The 18,003-nt window shown below is 37.7% G+C and overlaps 1 protein-coding gene across 2 annotated transcripts in view; it reads right to left on the bottom strand.

Moving 5' to 3' along the window:
• hpse (heparanase) overlaps positions 1–16,788 on the bottom strand; it is a 221,766-nt gene extending 204,978 nt beyond the window's left edge. Inside the window, exons 1-12 of one of the 2 annotated variants that reach the window (XR_007425177.1) lie at positions 16,380–16,788; positions 14,998–15,143; positions 13,265–13,393; positions 12,041–12,214; positions 11,738–11,909; positions 10,061–10,108; positions 8,780–8,873; positions 7,314–7,420; positions 4,230–4,344; positions 3,386–3,510; positions 2,587–2,739; positions 1,259–1,630 (exon numbers count right to left, since the gene is read on the bottom strand). Coding sequence is in view for 1 of the 2 variants with exons in the window: in XM_022666538.2 (XP_022522259.1) it covers positions 1,474–1,630; positions 2,587–2,739; positions 3,386–3,510; positions 4,230–4,344; positions 7,314–7,420; positions 8,780–8,873; positions 10,061–10,108; positions 11,738–11,909; positions 12,041–12,214; positions 13,265–13,393; positions 14,998–15,143; positions 16,380–16,621 (1,662 nt within the window). In the remaining variant the exon portion in view is untranslated. Of the gene's footprint in view, positions 1–663; positions 1,631–2,586; positions 2,740–3,385; positions 3,511–4,229; positions 4,345–7,313; positions 7,421–8,779; positions 8,874–10,060; positions 10,109–11,737; positions 11,910–12,040; positions 12,215–13,264; positions 13,394–14,997; positions 15,144–16,379 lie in introns of those variants that run through there. The other variant, XM_022666538.2, reaches the window with a different exon arrangement.
• Between the last annotated feature and the right edge of the window lie 1,215 nt (positions 16,789–18,003).

The following is an 18,003-nucleotide window of genomic DNA, read 5'->3' as shown; positions in this document are numbered from 1 at the left end:
GTGGGAATGGGTAATTACACAGAGCATGCGGAAGAAGAATCATTTTAAACTGGGTGGGTGTGATGTGGTCTTCTTCTTTCAGAGTGGATGAATCCGATTCCAGGTTATGTTCAGTCAAAGAGAGAGAGAGAGTAAAAGAGAGAGAAAAAGAGAGAGAGCTTAGTCAGAAACTTCACTCCTTCGTTTCTTTGGTTTTACTATGAGTGAATGGAGAAGCTACTGAGCTCTGAGTTTCCTCTTCTGAAGTCTCCATTGCTCCATCAGCCGCTCGCGTTCAGTAAAACTGAGCTGGATCCTCTTTTAGAGGCTGTACGTGTGACATAAGTACGTAAAGAACGCAAAGACGCGTGACGTGGCCGAAAGAAGAAGAACTCATGCGAAAAGCGACCCGACACCCCAGTTTTTTTAGAATTAAAATATTAGAATTAAGCTCAGCAGGAATGGTGGTTCAGCACACTGGTACCATTAAACACAATATTTTATCCATATTTTTCTCCACTCAGAAATGCTTCTGCTTTACAGACTGTCACTTTAAACATTTTTTTCTTTAGCATGCAAATGAGCAACATATTGCTTTTGGTATTTTGCATTTATTTCAGTAATTCAGTTGAAATTGAAAATGTGAAACTCACATATTATATAGATGTATTACACACAGAGTGATCTATTTAAAGCATTTATTTTTTATTTTATTGTTGATGATTATGGCTTACAGCCAATAAAAAAAAAGAAAATCTGTGTCTCAGAAAATTTGAATATAATGCAAGACCACTGGTACTTTTGGCAGAGTGGGCAGTGCGCCAAGTCCTGCTAGAAAATGAAATCTACATCTCTGTAAATGTTGTCATAAGAAGGAAGCTGTAGCCGTGCTTTTATGTTTTTAAGATACAATCCGGATTAGCATCCGAACATCCCTTTCAGACAGCTTCCTCTTACAGCATCCACAGTTAATCCTGTTGGATGTGGTTGGTGCTTCTTGGTGGTATGCTGACATTACCCTGGATACCGTGGCTCTTGATGCATCACAAAGACTTGCTGTCTTGGTCACAGATGCTCCAGCAAGACGTGCACCAACAATTTGTCCTCTTTTGAACTCTGGTATGTCTCCCATAATGTTGTGTTCACTGCAATATAATATTTAGAGCAGAACTGTGCTCTTACCCTGCTAATAGAACCTTCACAGTCTTCACCCTCTTTCTGGTGCAATGTGCAATTAATGAAGATTGAACACCATGCTGCTCCAATTTAGCCATGAAACCTAAAATCCCACACTAAAATGATGACAGGTGTTTCAGTTCCATCGTCCCCGACATTGTCATTTGGCCCGACTCCTATATCAAACTCCTAAATTAATCCCTGATTAAAAATTGTAAACATACTGACATCATTACTGGTCCAGTGTTTTTTGGCATAAGTGCGTTACAGTTCAACATTAAGGCTAAACCACTTTTCTGGGTTTATTATCAGCCCTTATCAGCAGACAGGAGCTCCTGCTTCTTTCAGCACGTAAAAGGCGAAGGAGAATCCAGGCAGTTTGAGGTGTTTTCCAGCAGGAAGTTTAATTCCTCGAAGAGGAGGAAGCGTCCGTTCATCCACCATCTTCAGCACAACTCCGTTTAGTGCGACACTCCTGCAAATTACATCACACACTCAGCTGAAACCAGAACAGCACCTCAGGGTCAGCTACCAAACACACATAACGCACTGAGCTGAGATTCATTACTGGCAACCCTTACACCACTCACCACTGCACACTATGCAATAGAGTTGATGGTCCTCACTAGCTGCACGAAGAGAATCTCATTGGCTCATTTTTATCTATGTATAAATCACTCTCTGGGCATTTGCCACCTTATATCTCTTCACTGATCTCACTAAATAATAATACATATCAGACTCGCTCCAGTAGCTGGATCACCTGTACAGGTACAGAGAGCTTTTAGTGAACTGGGAAAATCTGCTTTTAGCTACAGAGCAGCAGCACTAGTGAGCTGGAATTATTCACTACAGGAAACATTGAAACTCAGCTCGCTGGGATCACTGAATCATTTTATACTTTAGTTTTTAACTTTTTTATTAGTTTATCTTTTTTTCTTATTTTATTTATATTTTTATTATTGTTTTTTATTTTCTTTTTTTTATTATTTATTATTACTTTTATTTTTTTATTTCATTTTAATGTTTCAATATTTTCATTCTTGTTCTTAGTTCTAATATTCATTTAATCACTTCTTATCATTTTTAACATTTTACTTTACTTTTACTATCATCTTAATCTGTAACTTATTTTATATTTTACCCACTTTTTATGTGTCAAATTAGTTTTTTTATGGTATTTTAGAATTTTCCGTTTTACATATATATTTTTATTAAATGTTGATTTAAAATGAGGACTTCTTTTATTTTTTATTTTTTTTTACTATTTTATTTCTTATTATTTCAAAATGTGTTCAATCCCTTTGATCTCATAAATGCTCGGCAACATTGTAAATGAGGGTCACCCTCAATGTTTTTCCCCCCCGAGTGAAAATAAAGGTTGACTGATTGACATAAAAAATAATCAGACAGGAGTTTAGGAAACGGTACCTGGATTTGAGTCCCTCCAGTCCTGGTTCTGGAGCTTGAAGCACATAGGCCTCAACAGTGCTGTTTAAGAGCTGAGCAGGGAGACTGATGGTGGCTGGATTTTTTCTTAGGTTAAGGATGAACATCGTAACCGAACCTCGTCTGTAACTCGAACTGAAAAAGAAAAGAATCATTTTAAGGTCTTATAGGGTTTTATAATCATCTCAGGCTCATTAAAGGAGAACTTCGAGAAATTCGTCAAATAGCCCACCTACTAGGGGTGGGCGATATGGCCTTAAAATAATATCACAATATTTCATGGTATTTTCTCGATAACGATACTCTTGGCGATATGACGAAAAACGGAATTATTTCAAGAAGACACTACTGCAACAAAATGAATATTAGTATAAATGAATCGTATTGCGTACAGTATGATATGGCACACCCTTAACTGAGATTTTAAAAAATACAAGAAATGAATCAGTATCATTAATTTGTAACAGAAGTCAATGATCCAGAATGATCAATCATGATACTACTAATAATAATGCACTCCTCCAAATATCTCCATATATCCAGGATTAAAGTAAAATAAATGATACTGGACAGATATAATCTGTCTCTAGTAGATAGATATATAATGGGAAATTAGAAATGAGAACAGTGTACATTATTTTTTTCTAAAAACAGCAAAAAAGTAGCACCCTGATGTGATAATTAGGGGTGGGTGATATGGCTCCATATTTCAGGGTATAATATCGTACACGATATTAATTTTTTTTGGCGATATTATCCGTGGAGGTGTGGGGTGCAGTACCTGTGTTTGTTAGTGCAGTGAGAGTAGATGCGTAACCGAAGATTTTGCCCTGATTTTGAGGCAGCTGTAATTTTCAGCACTTCGGGTCCCACCAGCCTTTTATACAGCAGCGACAGCCAGAAATCCTGCCAATAAAATAAAGAGGATAAATGTAGTGATGAGCATTAATGTAGCATAAATACAGTTTTAATTAAAACCACATTAACAAAAATCCAATGACAAAAAAAAACATGGATTTCATGATCCACTCATTTCCTGTCCAGAGAAATCAATCCAAATTTAAGACCAAATCTCAGACCACCTTCATTGAATGTAGAGAGCATCTTAAAAGTACTAAAAGCAAAGTGTATTTTCGCCCTAGATTCCAAGTTTACGCAGAAAATCTAATGTTTTAATGGAAAAAGTGCTTTTTTATTAAACCATTTATATTTCCACCTGGACAGTCCTGATGAGAGCCAGTTTCATCATTACATTTTTTATGGTCTTTGCGACTGCACTCTTAAAATGTTTCTGATTGACTTAGTTGAGCAGTTGTTGCTTCTCATAATCTGGATTCGAACATTACTCAAATATTCTCTATTCACTGTATACCTGTAACTCTACCTCTTCACTACTTTACTTTAACTGATGCTCTCAAACACTTTATTAAGAGACAAGAAATTCAAGTAATTAACTCTTGACGAGTTCAGCACAGCTGTTAACTGAAAACCTGAATCGTGCTCCATTTTTTCTTCTTCATAGTTTAGATGACTTATTTGAAATATAAAATCTGTGTTTTCCTACTGTAACTGGACACAGACATCATGTTTAGCAGAACGCACCAGATTTGGGGTAAAATACATACCGGAAGAGGGTCGAGGTTATCATCCACTAGATGGTACGTTCCAGAACCAATCAGAACCTGCCTGATTACAACGTTTAAACCCAGCCTGGCAGCAAGTCCGAGTTTGTCCAGCCACCTTCAGGAGAGAAACACAGATCACTCAAACTATGCATTATTTTACACAGCACCATATATTTACACAAAACATCATTTAAATTAATACCAATTAAACACATTACCAAGTTTACAGAGCATGGGAAGGCTTTATTGATTTAAACACACAGCATGGGTACTCTCGAGTTCAGAAGGTAGATTACTTTATATTTATGCTTAAACATATAGTAAATCTCTCTCTCTCTCACACAAGCCAACACACGCACTAAATATATACTAAATATGCTGCACTTTATGATTTTTGTAGATATTTTTGCTACAATACATCATTTTATTAGGGATGCGCCGATGTGGGAATTCTGGGCTGATGCAGATATCCAATATTACATGTATATATATATATATATATATATATATATATATATATATATATATATATATATATATATATATATATATATATCTGCTGATGCTGATATTAGACCTTTATAACTTGCACAGATAATACACACCCCAATATAACATAAAAAAACATGTACCACCAGACTGTTCTCATACAGAGTTCCCCAATGGTGGAACTAACTACCTTCTACTACCAGATCAGGAGAATCTCTCGCTATCTTTAATAAACTCCTGAAGACAGAGCTCTTCAAAGAGCTCTTACTCTCCTAACACCTCTAACTAACTACCTTCTACTACCAGATCAGGAGAATCTCTCACTATCTTTAATAAACTCCTGAAGACAGAGCTCTTCAAAGAGCACTTACTCTCCTAACACCTCTAACTAACTACCTTCTACTACCAGATCAGGAGCGTCTCTCACTATCTTTAATAAACTCCTGAAGACAGAGCTCTTCAAAGAGCACTTAACTCTCCTAACACCTCTAACTAACTACCTTCTACTACCAGATCAGGAGAATCTCTCACTATCTTTAATAAACTCCTGAAGACAGAGCTCTTCAAAGAGCACTTACTCTCCTAACACCTCTAACTAACTACCTTCTACTACCAGATCAGGAGCGTCTCTCACTATCTTTAATAAACTCCTGAAGACAGAGCTCTTCAAAGAGCACTTACTCTCCTAACACCTCTAACTAACTACCTTCTACTACCAGATCAGGAGCGTCTCTCACTATCTTTAATAAACTCCTGAAGACAGAGCTCTTCAAAGAGCACTTACTCTCTTAACACCTCGAACACACTAACAACTACTTCTAACCTCATTTCCTTCTTCCCCTCCTTCACTCCTCTATCCTATTTTTTCCCTTTGACCTCCTTTAGGCCCTATATAAAGATGTTTCACCTTTAAACTTCTATTATTTCTGTACTTCACTATTGTAAGTCGCTTTGGACAAAAGCGTCTGCCAAATGTAATGTAATGTAATATACCTTTAAACAATTTAGCTTTCAACCAGCTGTATACAAACAATAAAACGTTTCCACATTTTCTTTATCTAAGTGGTTCTTATATAGCTTTAAAGTGTCTTTATTACATTAACAGGTTAAATAAAACAATAGATCTATCGAATCTAATAAAAATAAAATATAAATGGGCTTAAATCACTTAATTTAGTAGTGTGGCCAGCATCGGTTTGAAAGATTTAGACAGACATGTGCAACAATTATTATTATTATTAGTGCGGATTATATAATTGTTATTATTAGTGAGGACAGCTGAGAAGATCATCGGAGTGCCTCTTCCCTCCATCACCGAGATCTACACCACACGCTGCATCCGCAAAGCCACCAGCATTGTGGACGACCCCACCCATCCCTCACACGGACTCTTCGCTCTGATGCCGTCCGGCAGAACATACAGGAGCATCCGAGCCTCCGCTACTAGACTCTGCAACAGCTTCTTCCACCAGGCAGTCAGACTTCTCAACACACAGAGACAGAGCTGAACCCCACCCCACCCACCACTCACACAAAAACTGAACTTCACCCACACACACACACACACCCAGTCAGCACACAGAGACTAACATGACTTTATTCCTATCAGCAATATTTGCTGCCACTCTAAAAAAACTATAAACTCTCTACCTCAGTAACTGCTGTGATTATATATGTTCTATATGTTACAGTATGTTACACATCTCTGCACCTTATCCTCACTATACACTTTATTATACCGTATCGGTACTGCACTGTCCTGTCTTTAAATTGTCTTGTCTTTTGTATTTATTGTATTTATTGTTATTTAGTGTTATAATTTTATAATTTTATGTTGCACTGTCGTCACTCCTGCACTTTATGTTGTCTATTGCTTGTTGTTCTATGTTGCACCATGGTTCCGGAGGAACGTAATTTCATCACACTGTGTACCTGTACTCAGATGTAATGACAATAAAAGCCTCTTAACTTGACTCTATTATTATTATTATTATTATTATTACCCACCACATTCTCACTTTCATCATAATAACTAGAAAAAGACACAGAAACACAGAGAAATGTCTTTGTAAGTTACTCTTGTTTAAAGTTAGACACAAATGTACAGATTTGGATTGCTACTAAATTTTTGTAACTGTTATATGTGTTTGACATAAACCTATACCATTTCATTTGTATCAGTAGTACATTCAGTGTTTTATCATAAGAATACTGTTAACGTAAAATACCATGAAATATTGTGATATAATTTTCGGACCACATCTCCCAACCCTAATATAAACTTTAATTAGTATATTTGAATGGGTAGAGGTAGGCTGTTTGGTGCTGAATCTGATGGTGGAATAGTTGTCAATATCTTGGGCGAAATCCTAGCTGTCGAATGTCAGATCCTGTAACTGTTGTGTTATAGTTATAAGTGAGTGAAAGGGAGAGTACAGTATAAGGGAAGGGAATGGGCATTATGTATAACCCAAGTTCTTTTTCATTTATCATCTTTCTGTATTATGTTACTTATTAAAAATACAGTCCTGCTTGTTATTCTACTTTATATGGTTTAGTTTAGACCTTTGACTGAAGTGATAATAAAATACTCACATAAAACCAGCAACAAAAGTGTCCGAGAGGCCAATGGCCCCGCCCCCATACGCCGAGCTCGTCTCACCAAGCCACACCTTCTTCCCAGGTGAGAGAGAATTCACTGTCTAAATAAACACACACACACAAACACACAGTTTAATCAGCATGCTCTTATTGGTCTATATAGGATGCAACAATCATAAAACACTGGATTTTAAACATAGTTTCTATAGCAGGGGTGTCCAAACTGCGGCCCGTTTCCTTTTTTGGAGCGGCCCGCGAGGTATTTTAGAAATAGAATGAAAGTTGGCCCGCTGTTAAGCAGGTTTTTATAATGTGAGATTCAAAGTTTGAACGCTAGGTGTCAGAAACGGGCCAAAGAGTCTAAAAGCGATGAGAGTGAAGTTAAAGCACAGAAAAACGGGCCAAAGAGTCTAAAAGCAGAGAGAGTGCACAGTTGCAGCGCAGAGAAACAGTCCAAAGAGTCTAAAAACGGAGAGAGTGCGCAGTTGTAGTGCAGGAAAACGGGCCAAAGAGTCTAAAAGTTGCCGTAATTAAGGAGTTTAATGTTAAATGAGATCATGAAATGAAACATCAATTTAAAAAACACTGTCAAATTTCTCCTTCTGGCCCCCCACAAAAAAAGTTTGGACACCCCTTTTCTATAGTTACTAAAGGGTGCAATTATGACAACTTCCAAAAATGCCATTCACTTTTCTTAGAGAGGATTAAATTAAAGCAAATATGCTGCATTTTATCCTCATACTTATTATTTTCATTGAAATGCAATATCCTAGAGCACAGAACCAGAACAACAAACCCTGATTATTTATTAATAAACTACTGTAATTAGTGTTTGATCATTTATTGTATCAACCCTACATTGCAAATGTTTTTTTTTTTGATGATATATATCGTGACATTAAACAATGCAGGGCCCATGACGTCGCCAGCCCCGCCCCCACCTGCACGCTGTCTCGCTTCCGGACCAATCAAAAGAGCTGAGTTAGCACAGAGCTCAACTCAAAACCCGAGGAAAACAGCAAAACTACAGTAATCGGCCCTTTAATCAGGCATTTAAATGGCTTTTTAAAGGGCAATTAAGAGCGTTTATTTTTCTGGGATTAAAAGCGTGAATTCAGCTGTAACTGGAAATATCTTCACTGATAAACTGTGCTGGTCTGTGGTGCACAGCTTTCCACACGTGCTCACGTTTACAAGCACGTGCCCAACCATGTGGATGATGGAGATCATGCGGTTATCCCTCCCCCTCACCCTTGTGCTTCTCAGGCAGCAGCAGCCTGTCACTCACACAGACACAGAGACAGCGCTGTGTATCTACTTCTTCTTGTATCAAGAATCAAAACACTGCAACATGACATGTTTGATTTAATTGCCTTAAGTGACTATAGCGCATGCACACATCATGATGACGATGCTTAAATGATATATATATATATCGTGCAAGAAACGGTAATCTTTACCTCGAGGACCTCATTAGTTTTCACAGCCAGAGTATCGAGTACTTCAGGATCCAGAAAATCCTCCAGAGATGTGTCTCTACCGTTGACGTAATAACTAATAAGATAATAAAAAATGACAACAGACAAGACGTTAAAGTATGAAAGTAAAAAAAATTTAAAGAAAATTATGAGATCTGATAAGGCTGAAATAATTACAGTATAGAAAACTGATAGACATTTCTGATTAAAAAGTCATACTCTACTGTATATGGACAAAAGTATTGCTCATGAGAATGCTCATATATTATTTCTACTAAAATCAAGAAGTAAGTGTTTAGTATATTAATATGTTCTGTATTGTAGATTAATACTAAACTCATCCAAACTATGAAGAAAAAACATGGAATAATTTAGCAAACAAAAAAAGTATAAAACAAACCAGAATATGTTTTATATATTTATATTTACATTCTTCAAAGTAGCACAGCATTTTTTCAGTCAGTTTTATGAGGTAGAATCACCTGGAATTCAGGCTTTCAGTTAACAGCTGTGCTGAACTCATCAAGAGTTAATTACTTGAATTTCTTGTCTCTTAATAAAGTGTTTGAGAGCATCAGTTAAAGTAAAGTAGTGAAGAGGTAGAGTTACAGGTATACAGTGAATAGTGAATATTTGAGAAATGTTCTAATCCAGATTATGAGAAGCAAGAACTACTATATTAAAAAGGTCAATCTAACCAAAAAATAAGTATTTCTAGAAGTTTGAAAGTATCCTCAAGTGCAGTCACTGCAAAAACCAACAAAAACATTGATAATGATGGTACTGGCACTCATCAGGACCGCTCCAGAAAAGGAAGAGCGAGAGTTTCCTCTGTTGTACAGGATGAGTTCATCAGAGTTACCAGCCTCAGAAACCGCAAGTTAACAGGTTTTTTAAAATACTTTTAAGTTACTACAAGATTCTTTATACGTTTCTTCATAATCTGGATCACTTCACAATTCATTTAAAATAATATACTAATATATAATATACACTTAGGCATGGTTCAAACAGATTCACGTATGTTAACGTGCTTCAAAGATTATGTGCATCTCCTATTCTATTGCAACGGTTGTAACTAAATGCAGAAGCTGAATGCATTCATTAGAAGGGGTGTTCACAAACATTTTCACACATACTATAGTGCACATTTCACAAGCACAACCATAAACCACAGGTTCTCAGTTTCTCAGCTACTATAGACGTGTAAACCACAAGCAGTGTTGTGTGTTGTGCACTAAAAGTAATAGCAGTGAAACATACTGGTGCCAGGTACAGGCATCAATGGCTCCAGCTGCCGTCTCTAAAAACCTGTAAAACAAACAGGAAATTAATAGAGTTCATGTGTAAAAGGTGCCACTTTTGTTTTCTGGGCAATTAGAAGTACTGTATTTTTTTGCACTATAAAGCTCTATCTGGACGGGATTAGTTTTTTTAGGGGGTTCTGGGATAGTTTTCTCTTTCATGGGGGTCCTCTGTGATTTTATTCCTGTCCAGAACGACCATGTACATGTTTTTCTCAGACGTCCTCTGAGAAAAAGTCAGGTATTAAGGAGCAGTAAAGCCGCTCCGCTGAAGTACAGCGTCATACAGGAGTTTTAGTTCAGTTTCTGGAGCACCAAGACTGGAGCAGAATTAGCATTAGCTGCTAACTGTGCTAAACGCTAGTCTGCCGCTAACCCCGGCTAGCACTGCTAAAGCAGCATTAGCCGCTCACTGCACTAAGTACTAGCTATTTCGTTGTTCAGAGACAAGTATAATCAGAGTGTAGCTAAAGCAGCATTAGCATTAGCTGCTAACTGTGCTAAACGCTAGCCTTTTTGCTGTTCAGAGGTGAGTATTATCAGAGTGTAGCCTGCCGCTAACCCCGACTAGCACTGCTAAGGCAGCATTAGCATTAGCCGCTCACTGCACTAAATACTAGCGGTTTCATTGTTCAGAGGTGGGTATTATCGACCTGTAGCCTGCTGCTAACCCCGGCTAGCACTGCTGGAAGAGCATTAGCATTAGCCGTCAACCGTGCTAAGTGCTGGCTCTTTTGCCGTTGAGAGGTGAATATTATCGACCTGTAGCCTGCTGCTAACCCCGGCTAGCACTGCTGGAGCAGCATTAGCATTAGCCGTCAACCGTGCTAAGCGCTGGCTCTTTTGCGGTTCAGAGGTAAGTATTATCGACCTGTAGACTGCTGCTAACCCTGGCTAGCACTGCTGGAACAGCATTAGCATTAGCCGTCAACCGTGCTAAGTGCTAGCTCTTTTGCCGTTCAGAGGTGAGTATTATGAGCCTGTAGCCTGCTGCTAATCCCAGCTAGCACTGCTGGAACAGCATTAGCATTAGCCGTCAACAGTGCTAAGTGCTGCTCTTTTGCTGTTCAAAGGTGAGTATTAACGGCCTGTAGCCTGCTGCTAACCCCGGCTAGCACTCCTGGAACAGCATTAGCATTAGCCGCTTACTGCACTAAATACTAGCTCTTTCGTTGTTCAGAGACGAGGATTATTGGCATGTAGCCAATCAGCTAGCACTGCTGGAACAGCATTAGCATGGCTCTTTTGCAGTTCAGAGGTGAGTATTGCTGGCCTGTAGCCTGCTGCTAACCTTTAGCTTTACTTAACTTACTTAAGTTACTACCCCACCACCCCCATCCAGCGGCAAGACCTGCTGAATTAGAAGGAAAACATGGTGACACCCCTGTTCCTTACTAGTGTCGCATAATGCGCCTTATAATCCATTGCTCCTTATGTATGAAAATAGACGTTCATTGATAGCGTGACCTACAGTGTGATAGATATGGTATTTGGACTTAACCCAGATAAGGACTTGAACCCAAGACCCCAGCGCTGCAACTTGCTAACCACTAAGCCACCGTGCCACTTGTGTCCTTCAGTATTTCCAATTTTACAAAGAAATTCAGCATGCTATGAACTTTAAATAAGAACATACCCGGTCAGTAAATCTTTGCGGTGATCTCGGGGCTGACTGATATCTGGTCCGTAGAGATCAGACGAGCTGTAGAGTTTAGATTCCTGTAGAATTTTATGCAGATGAAGGAAATCCTGACCCAGCTGGTAACCATCTACTCTAACTCCTGCCTTCTTCTCAAAGCTGTTGGGTTCTGGGAGAAAAACAGAAAAAAAAATCAGGTTTTAATTGTGCTTAGAATGTCACTTTAGAACAAGCACTGTAGCATTTTTTATATTTTACACACACAATATTAAAAATAAAGCGAACATATACAAATTGTACCATTGCCCAGCTCCCAGGACATGATGTACTGTCTGGATTCACAGTAGTTGATCAGCAGTTCAGCGTTCTGACTGTTCCAGGCATTGTCAGATGTTCGGAAAAGCTCGTTCAACCCAAATATCAGATCCAGTCCAGAGCAGTTCGTGAAGGCGTAGAGAAGGTCAACTGCATTTTCTGTTGGCATCGTGGAATATTAAAAAACATCAAGACAAGAATCGTCTTCTCAGCTTTATTGTCAAAAAGGTTAAATCACTTTCTGCCATTTCTGTTGTATTTAAAAAGGGGAAATATATATTTTATATCTCTTTTATGCTTGGCTTTTTCTTAAGTATGGGAATTATACTTTTTTGAATAAGTCGACTGGATACTAGTCATTCAACCCAATGATTTTGAGTGGTCCAGAAGACTATCGACAGTTAGAACGCCGATTGGATCATGCTGTTTCTCCATCAGCAGCCGGAGTCAGAAAGAGAGTTCAGTAGATCGTGTGCTCTCTCTCTCTCTCTCTCTCTCATCACTTTCCTTGTGATGCTGGTCATTACAGGCATCTGACTCCACCCTCAAATTGGAAAAAGGCTAAAAAAAAAAAAATGGAAGGGGTGGTTTGGGAGGGGCACTAGGTGATGTATGGGTTTAGGCGTGGGGCAGGAGGGAGAGCAACAGTGTTCCTCTGATAGCGGTGAGACGCACATGACTGGACATCAGCAGGGGGCGGGATTATTGATAGACTGATTTACATGTTGTGAGTGTCCACAATACGGAGCATCTGTGACCAAGACAGCAAGTCTTTGTGATGCATCAAGAGCCACGGTATCCAGGGTAATGTCAGCATACCACCAAGAAGGACCAACCACATCCAACAGGATTAACTGTGGACGCTGTAAGAGGAAGCTGTCTGAAAGGGATGTTCGGGTGCTAAAACCTAAAACCTAATCTACTTTCTACGCACCTATAGCACTCAGGTTGAACCTGAGAGGGTGCTGCAGAGGCAGAAATTACCAAAATAAAAGTGTTTTTTTAAGTTTAAAGTTTAAAGCCAGTATGTTTTACAACTTTAAAGGAACACATTAAAGCTATTAATGTTTACTAGGGCTTTAAAGGTGGAGGCCACATTTCATCTGTGATTCCAACACAAGTACTGTATTGTTAATCTCTTAGTCTCGTTTTGTCTTGTCAGGTCTTGTCTTGTCTTCCAGCTACTATTCAGATGATTAACTTGCTTACCAGAGAAATTCACCGGTTTATATTTTCCCAGCTGTTCCTCCAGGTATAAGATCAGAGCCTGCTGAGCCCATTCCTGCTTCAGACTCTTCTCCAACAGCTCAGGAAGCTCAAATCTCTCACAGGAATTTCCTTAAGAACAAGAGCAGAATCTGGATTTAGAACAGGTCTTTACTTAAAATCAAACATTAAATCATCAGAGATAAAACAGGAAATCTGCCAGGGGTTTTACACATTAACCACAGCCATTCAGAAATAGCCTCACTGCTGTTCCCTGTTCATGTTCTCCACAGTGCTGCATGCAGACGGGGAATCTGAGTGAATCAGGTCGCTGTTCTCTTATTAAAGCGAAACACGAATCATGCTGGAGAGGTCAGATGACCACACTTAAGCCCTAAACCCAAACCCTAAAGCCCACATGGAAATACTATATACTTTTACAACATAAAATTCATAATGTTCATCACATAACACTGAAATATCTGATCAGAAATTGATGTTGCAATTAATTACTTAGTATTAATTTATCCTCTACATTAGATGTGGGCAATCCAGACCTAAAATAAGATCATGATAAAATTTCCCTGAGATGAGGATTTCATTTTCCAGCAGGACTTGGCACACTGCCCACAGAACTGCCAAAAGTACCAATTGATCTTATATAATATTCTTATTTTTCTGAGACACAGTTTTTGAATTTTCATTGGCTGTGAGCCATAATTAATCATCAACAATAAAATAAATAAAGGCTTAAAATAGATCAATCTGTGTGTTTAATACATCTATATAATATATAGGTTTCACATTTTCAACTGAATTACTGAGATAATACATATTTTATATAGTAAGTAAATCTTAATAATGACAAAAATATGTAGAATAAAATAATGTAGACAGTGTAGCCAACATATAAACTGCATATAAACTGCAAACACTCAACAATTATATAAAAAAATACTTTTCACAAAAACAAACTAGACATAATAATTGTGCCATTAATCTTAATGTGTCAGGTTATATACACTATCAGTCAAAGGGTTTTAAAACACCCCCCTTTTTTCCCTTTTACATTTGCCATTTAAGCTCTTGAGGTCCATCAATAACCAAAAATAGTACAAAATCCATTGAACAAAATGTTTACAGTAAACTGCTATTTAAATAAAATCATATATTTTAATAGATTTTCACAGCACACTGTAAACAGAAAACTAAACAAAATTATAAAATGTTTAAAATTAGGGGATGATTTTTGCAGCTGGTAAGTAGCAATGGAAACAAACTGAGCTTTGGAAGTTTAACAAAATGTTAATTTCCAAAGCCTTAGTCTGTAGTAATAACTAGAAAAAAATACACAGAAACACAGATAAAACTCTGTAACTATTAAAAGTAGAAGTTCTTTCTTTTCTTTAGAGAAATTACAGATGAAGCCAGAGAGCGGTGAGTACTGTTTCCTACACCTTCAAATAAAGACTCTTAGAAACTGGAGAAAAAAAAACTGCTACAGGAAGACGTCTGGCTGACCCACATGGAAACAGCAGCTTTAGCCTTTAGCTCAGATTAACAGGATTAAGCACTGAGTCTCAGTTTCAGCAGAAAAGAGAATTAGAATAAGAAAATTAGAGTTAGTCTGACAGGAGAAGAACTGCAGTAATTAAGTCATTAATAAGATCATAAAATAAAATATATATACCCATTACTCATTTTGGAAATAAAGGTGTATGGTGAAAACCGCTTACCTGTATAATGGAAAGAGCTCGTCCTGTAGTCTTTTAATGGAGAATACTGTCTCTGTGGGACGAACCGCATGAAGTCTTGTTTAGTTCCTCCAAACCGTAAAAACGCCGGAGTCAAAGCTTTGGCAAGAGTTCTTAATTTTGGTGACCTGTATAATCAGACATACACTCAAGTTCAGAGACAAATTTCCAAAAAACAATGACAAACTATGGGCACAGCCATAAATTACCAACACAGCCAGAAACAACCTTAAAGCAACCTTTATTTAACTTTGTCTCACAATTAATGCTTTTAGGAGAAAGGTGCTTCCCACAAATAATAATATTAATATTAATAATTAACCACCAACACAGTACAGCCAGAGGAATTGAATGAAAACAAGATTTCCATATATAATGTAAGTTTAAGACAATGCATACAAATAAAACGTTTTGTTAGCGTTGAATCAATGATGAATTAACATTAAATCGATATATACACAATTTAATAAATTCTGACATTCAATACATGAATAATGATGGAAAAATAAGATCAGTCAAACTGGAAACTTTCAAGAACTTTTCAAGAAAGTATCCCCGAGAGTTTTCACAAAGACCATCAAAAATATTATGATGATGAAACTGGCACTCATCAGGACTGCCCCAGGAAAGGAAGAGCAAGAGAAAATTTTATTAGAGTTTCCAGCCTCAAATGTACTGTTTTTAAATTTTATTTTTTTACAATGTAGAAAAAAACAGAAAGAAATAAAAAACATTAAATGAGTTTAAATAAGCTTTCAAAACTTTGACTGGAACTGTACATCTTGTTTGTATTGTATCTATTATTACAGCTGTATTGTAGTTATAATTATTTTTAGTATTATTATTATTTGTGGGAAGCACCTTTCTAGTAAAAACATCCCAAACATTCAAATCATTTAAAGGATTTAACTAAGTCCCCCTGCTTAGCTCAAATTTGAAAAATTATTTTAAAAGATGGGAGAAGCAGTTTGGGAGTGGCACTGGGTGATGTATGGGTTTAGGAGGGGCAGAAGGGAGAGCTGATTGGGCTGAGCAGTGTGCCTCATCGTTTTTTAATGTAAAAGTTAGGTAATATTTATACAAATAAAAAAAGCAGGACTGAAATAAATAAGTTCAGCTATTAATAAAGAATTTATATTTTTTGATGTGTAGGGTTTAGTGAATCAAAAATGAATGTTGATCAATGTTTGAATTTCAATATTTCAATACTAACTGATGATGTCTATAAAGATAATGTTTAAAATAAAGGTTGTTTTCCCATTATGAACATTAAAAGATGTAAGTTAAATTAATAATGCAAAAGAAATCACGTTTATTCAATGTTTTCTGGTATCAGGGCAGAAGAAAAATTCCCACAGACTCACCCGAGCAGATACATGAACTTCTCCTGGGTCATGAAACTCGCATCTATAGACACGGATAAAAACCGCTCGTCCACTTTTCTGTCCACACGCGAAAAATCCAGATCAATATAAACCGGTTCAGCCCCGGTCCCATAACCCGGAGAAGGAGCCGCTCCGGCCGGCGAGGCGTGGATCAGAACAGCGGTAAATAGAAGAACCGGAGCAGAGGCGGCCGGTATAACCCTGAAGCCGGGCTGAGGCATGCTGTGCGCGAGCTGTGGACCGGGATACTCCCGCTGGTCCGCCCGTGTACCGGAGAAACACCGCGATAACCGTGATAACTGTGATAAACACGCACGTGACTCATCCGCGGGAGTTTCCTGTAAACCCGCTCACTGAAACACAGGCTTTTCAACCTGAGACTAAACAAACAAGGCGGGATAGCAGGGGGCGTGGCCTCAGGAACTGCGTACCGCCCAGCTCACATGTGATTGGAGGAGACAGGAGAGTATGAGAGGAGAGATGTGCTCTGATTGGACTCTGATTTTATTTTAGTTAGATTTAGATTGTATTTATTATTTTTATATATATATTTTTATATATTTTATTATTTATATTTATAAATAATATATTTTATATTTATTTATTTTTAGATGCACAACTAAAAGTACACATGCATACCATGGGTATACAGAGAGAGTATACAAATATACAGTACCAGTCAAAAGTTTGGACACACCTTAAATTCAGTTTTTACGGCGCTCCTAAGGTGACATCATGGAACAAGAACCTGATGCATTGGAATCAGATAATTAAGGTGTGGGAACGAGATAATTAAGAAGTGGGAATAAGATCGTAATGCGTGGGAAGGAGTTCCTAGATTGAGGTCAGTATGGAATTGGAATGAGATAATTAAGGTGTGGGAATGAGAACCTAATGCATGGGAACAAGATAATAAAGACGTGGCAATGAGAACCTAATGCGTGGGAAAGAGATAATTAAGGCGTGAGAATGAGATCCTAATGCATAGGATTGAGATGATTATGGCAACGGAACAAGATAATTATGACGTGGGAATGAGATCCTAATGCATAGGATTGAGATGATTATGGCATTAAAACAAGATAATTAAGGCGTGGGAATAAGATCCTAATGCATAGGGTTGAGATGATTATGGCATTGGAACGAGATAATTATGACGTGTGAATGAGATCCTAATGCATAGGATTGAGATGATTATGGCATTGGAACGAGGTAATTAAGGTGTGGGAATAAGAACCTAATGCGGGGGAAAGCGATAATAAAGACATGAATATGAGAACCTAATGCGTGGGAACGAGATAATAAAGATGTGGGAATGAGAACCTAATGCGTGGGAACGAGATGATTATGGCATTAAAACAAGATAATTAAGGTGTGGAAAGGAGATCCTAATGCATAGGAACGAGATGATTATGGCATTAAAACAAGATAATTAAGGTGTGGAAAGGAGATCCTAATGCATAGGATTAAGATGATTATGGCATTGGAATGAGATAATTAAGGCATGGGAATAAGGTTCTAAGGCATAGCCACGTCTTTTTAAGTCATGTGAACAAGAACCTTATGCATGGGAACGAGATCCTAATGTGTGTGAACAAGATAA

The sequence above is a fragment of the Astyanax mexicanus genome, chromosome 17, assembly GCF_023375975.1.
Source record: "Astyanax mexicanus isolate ESR-SI-001 chromosome 17, AstMex3_surface, whole genome shotgun sequence".
Taxonomy (NCBI): Eukaryota; Metazoa; Chordata; class Actinopteri; order Characiformes; family Acestrorhamphidae; genus Astyanax; species Astyanax mexicanus.
Note: the sequence above shows the minus strand (reverse complement) of the source record. Positions and strands in the feature narration are given on the sequence as shown.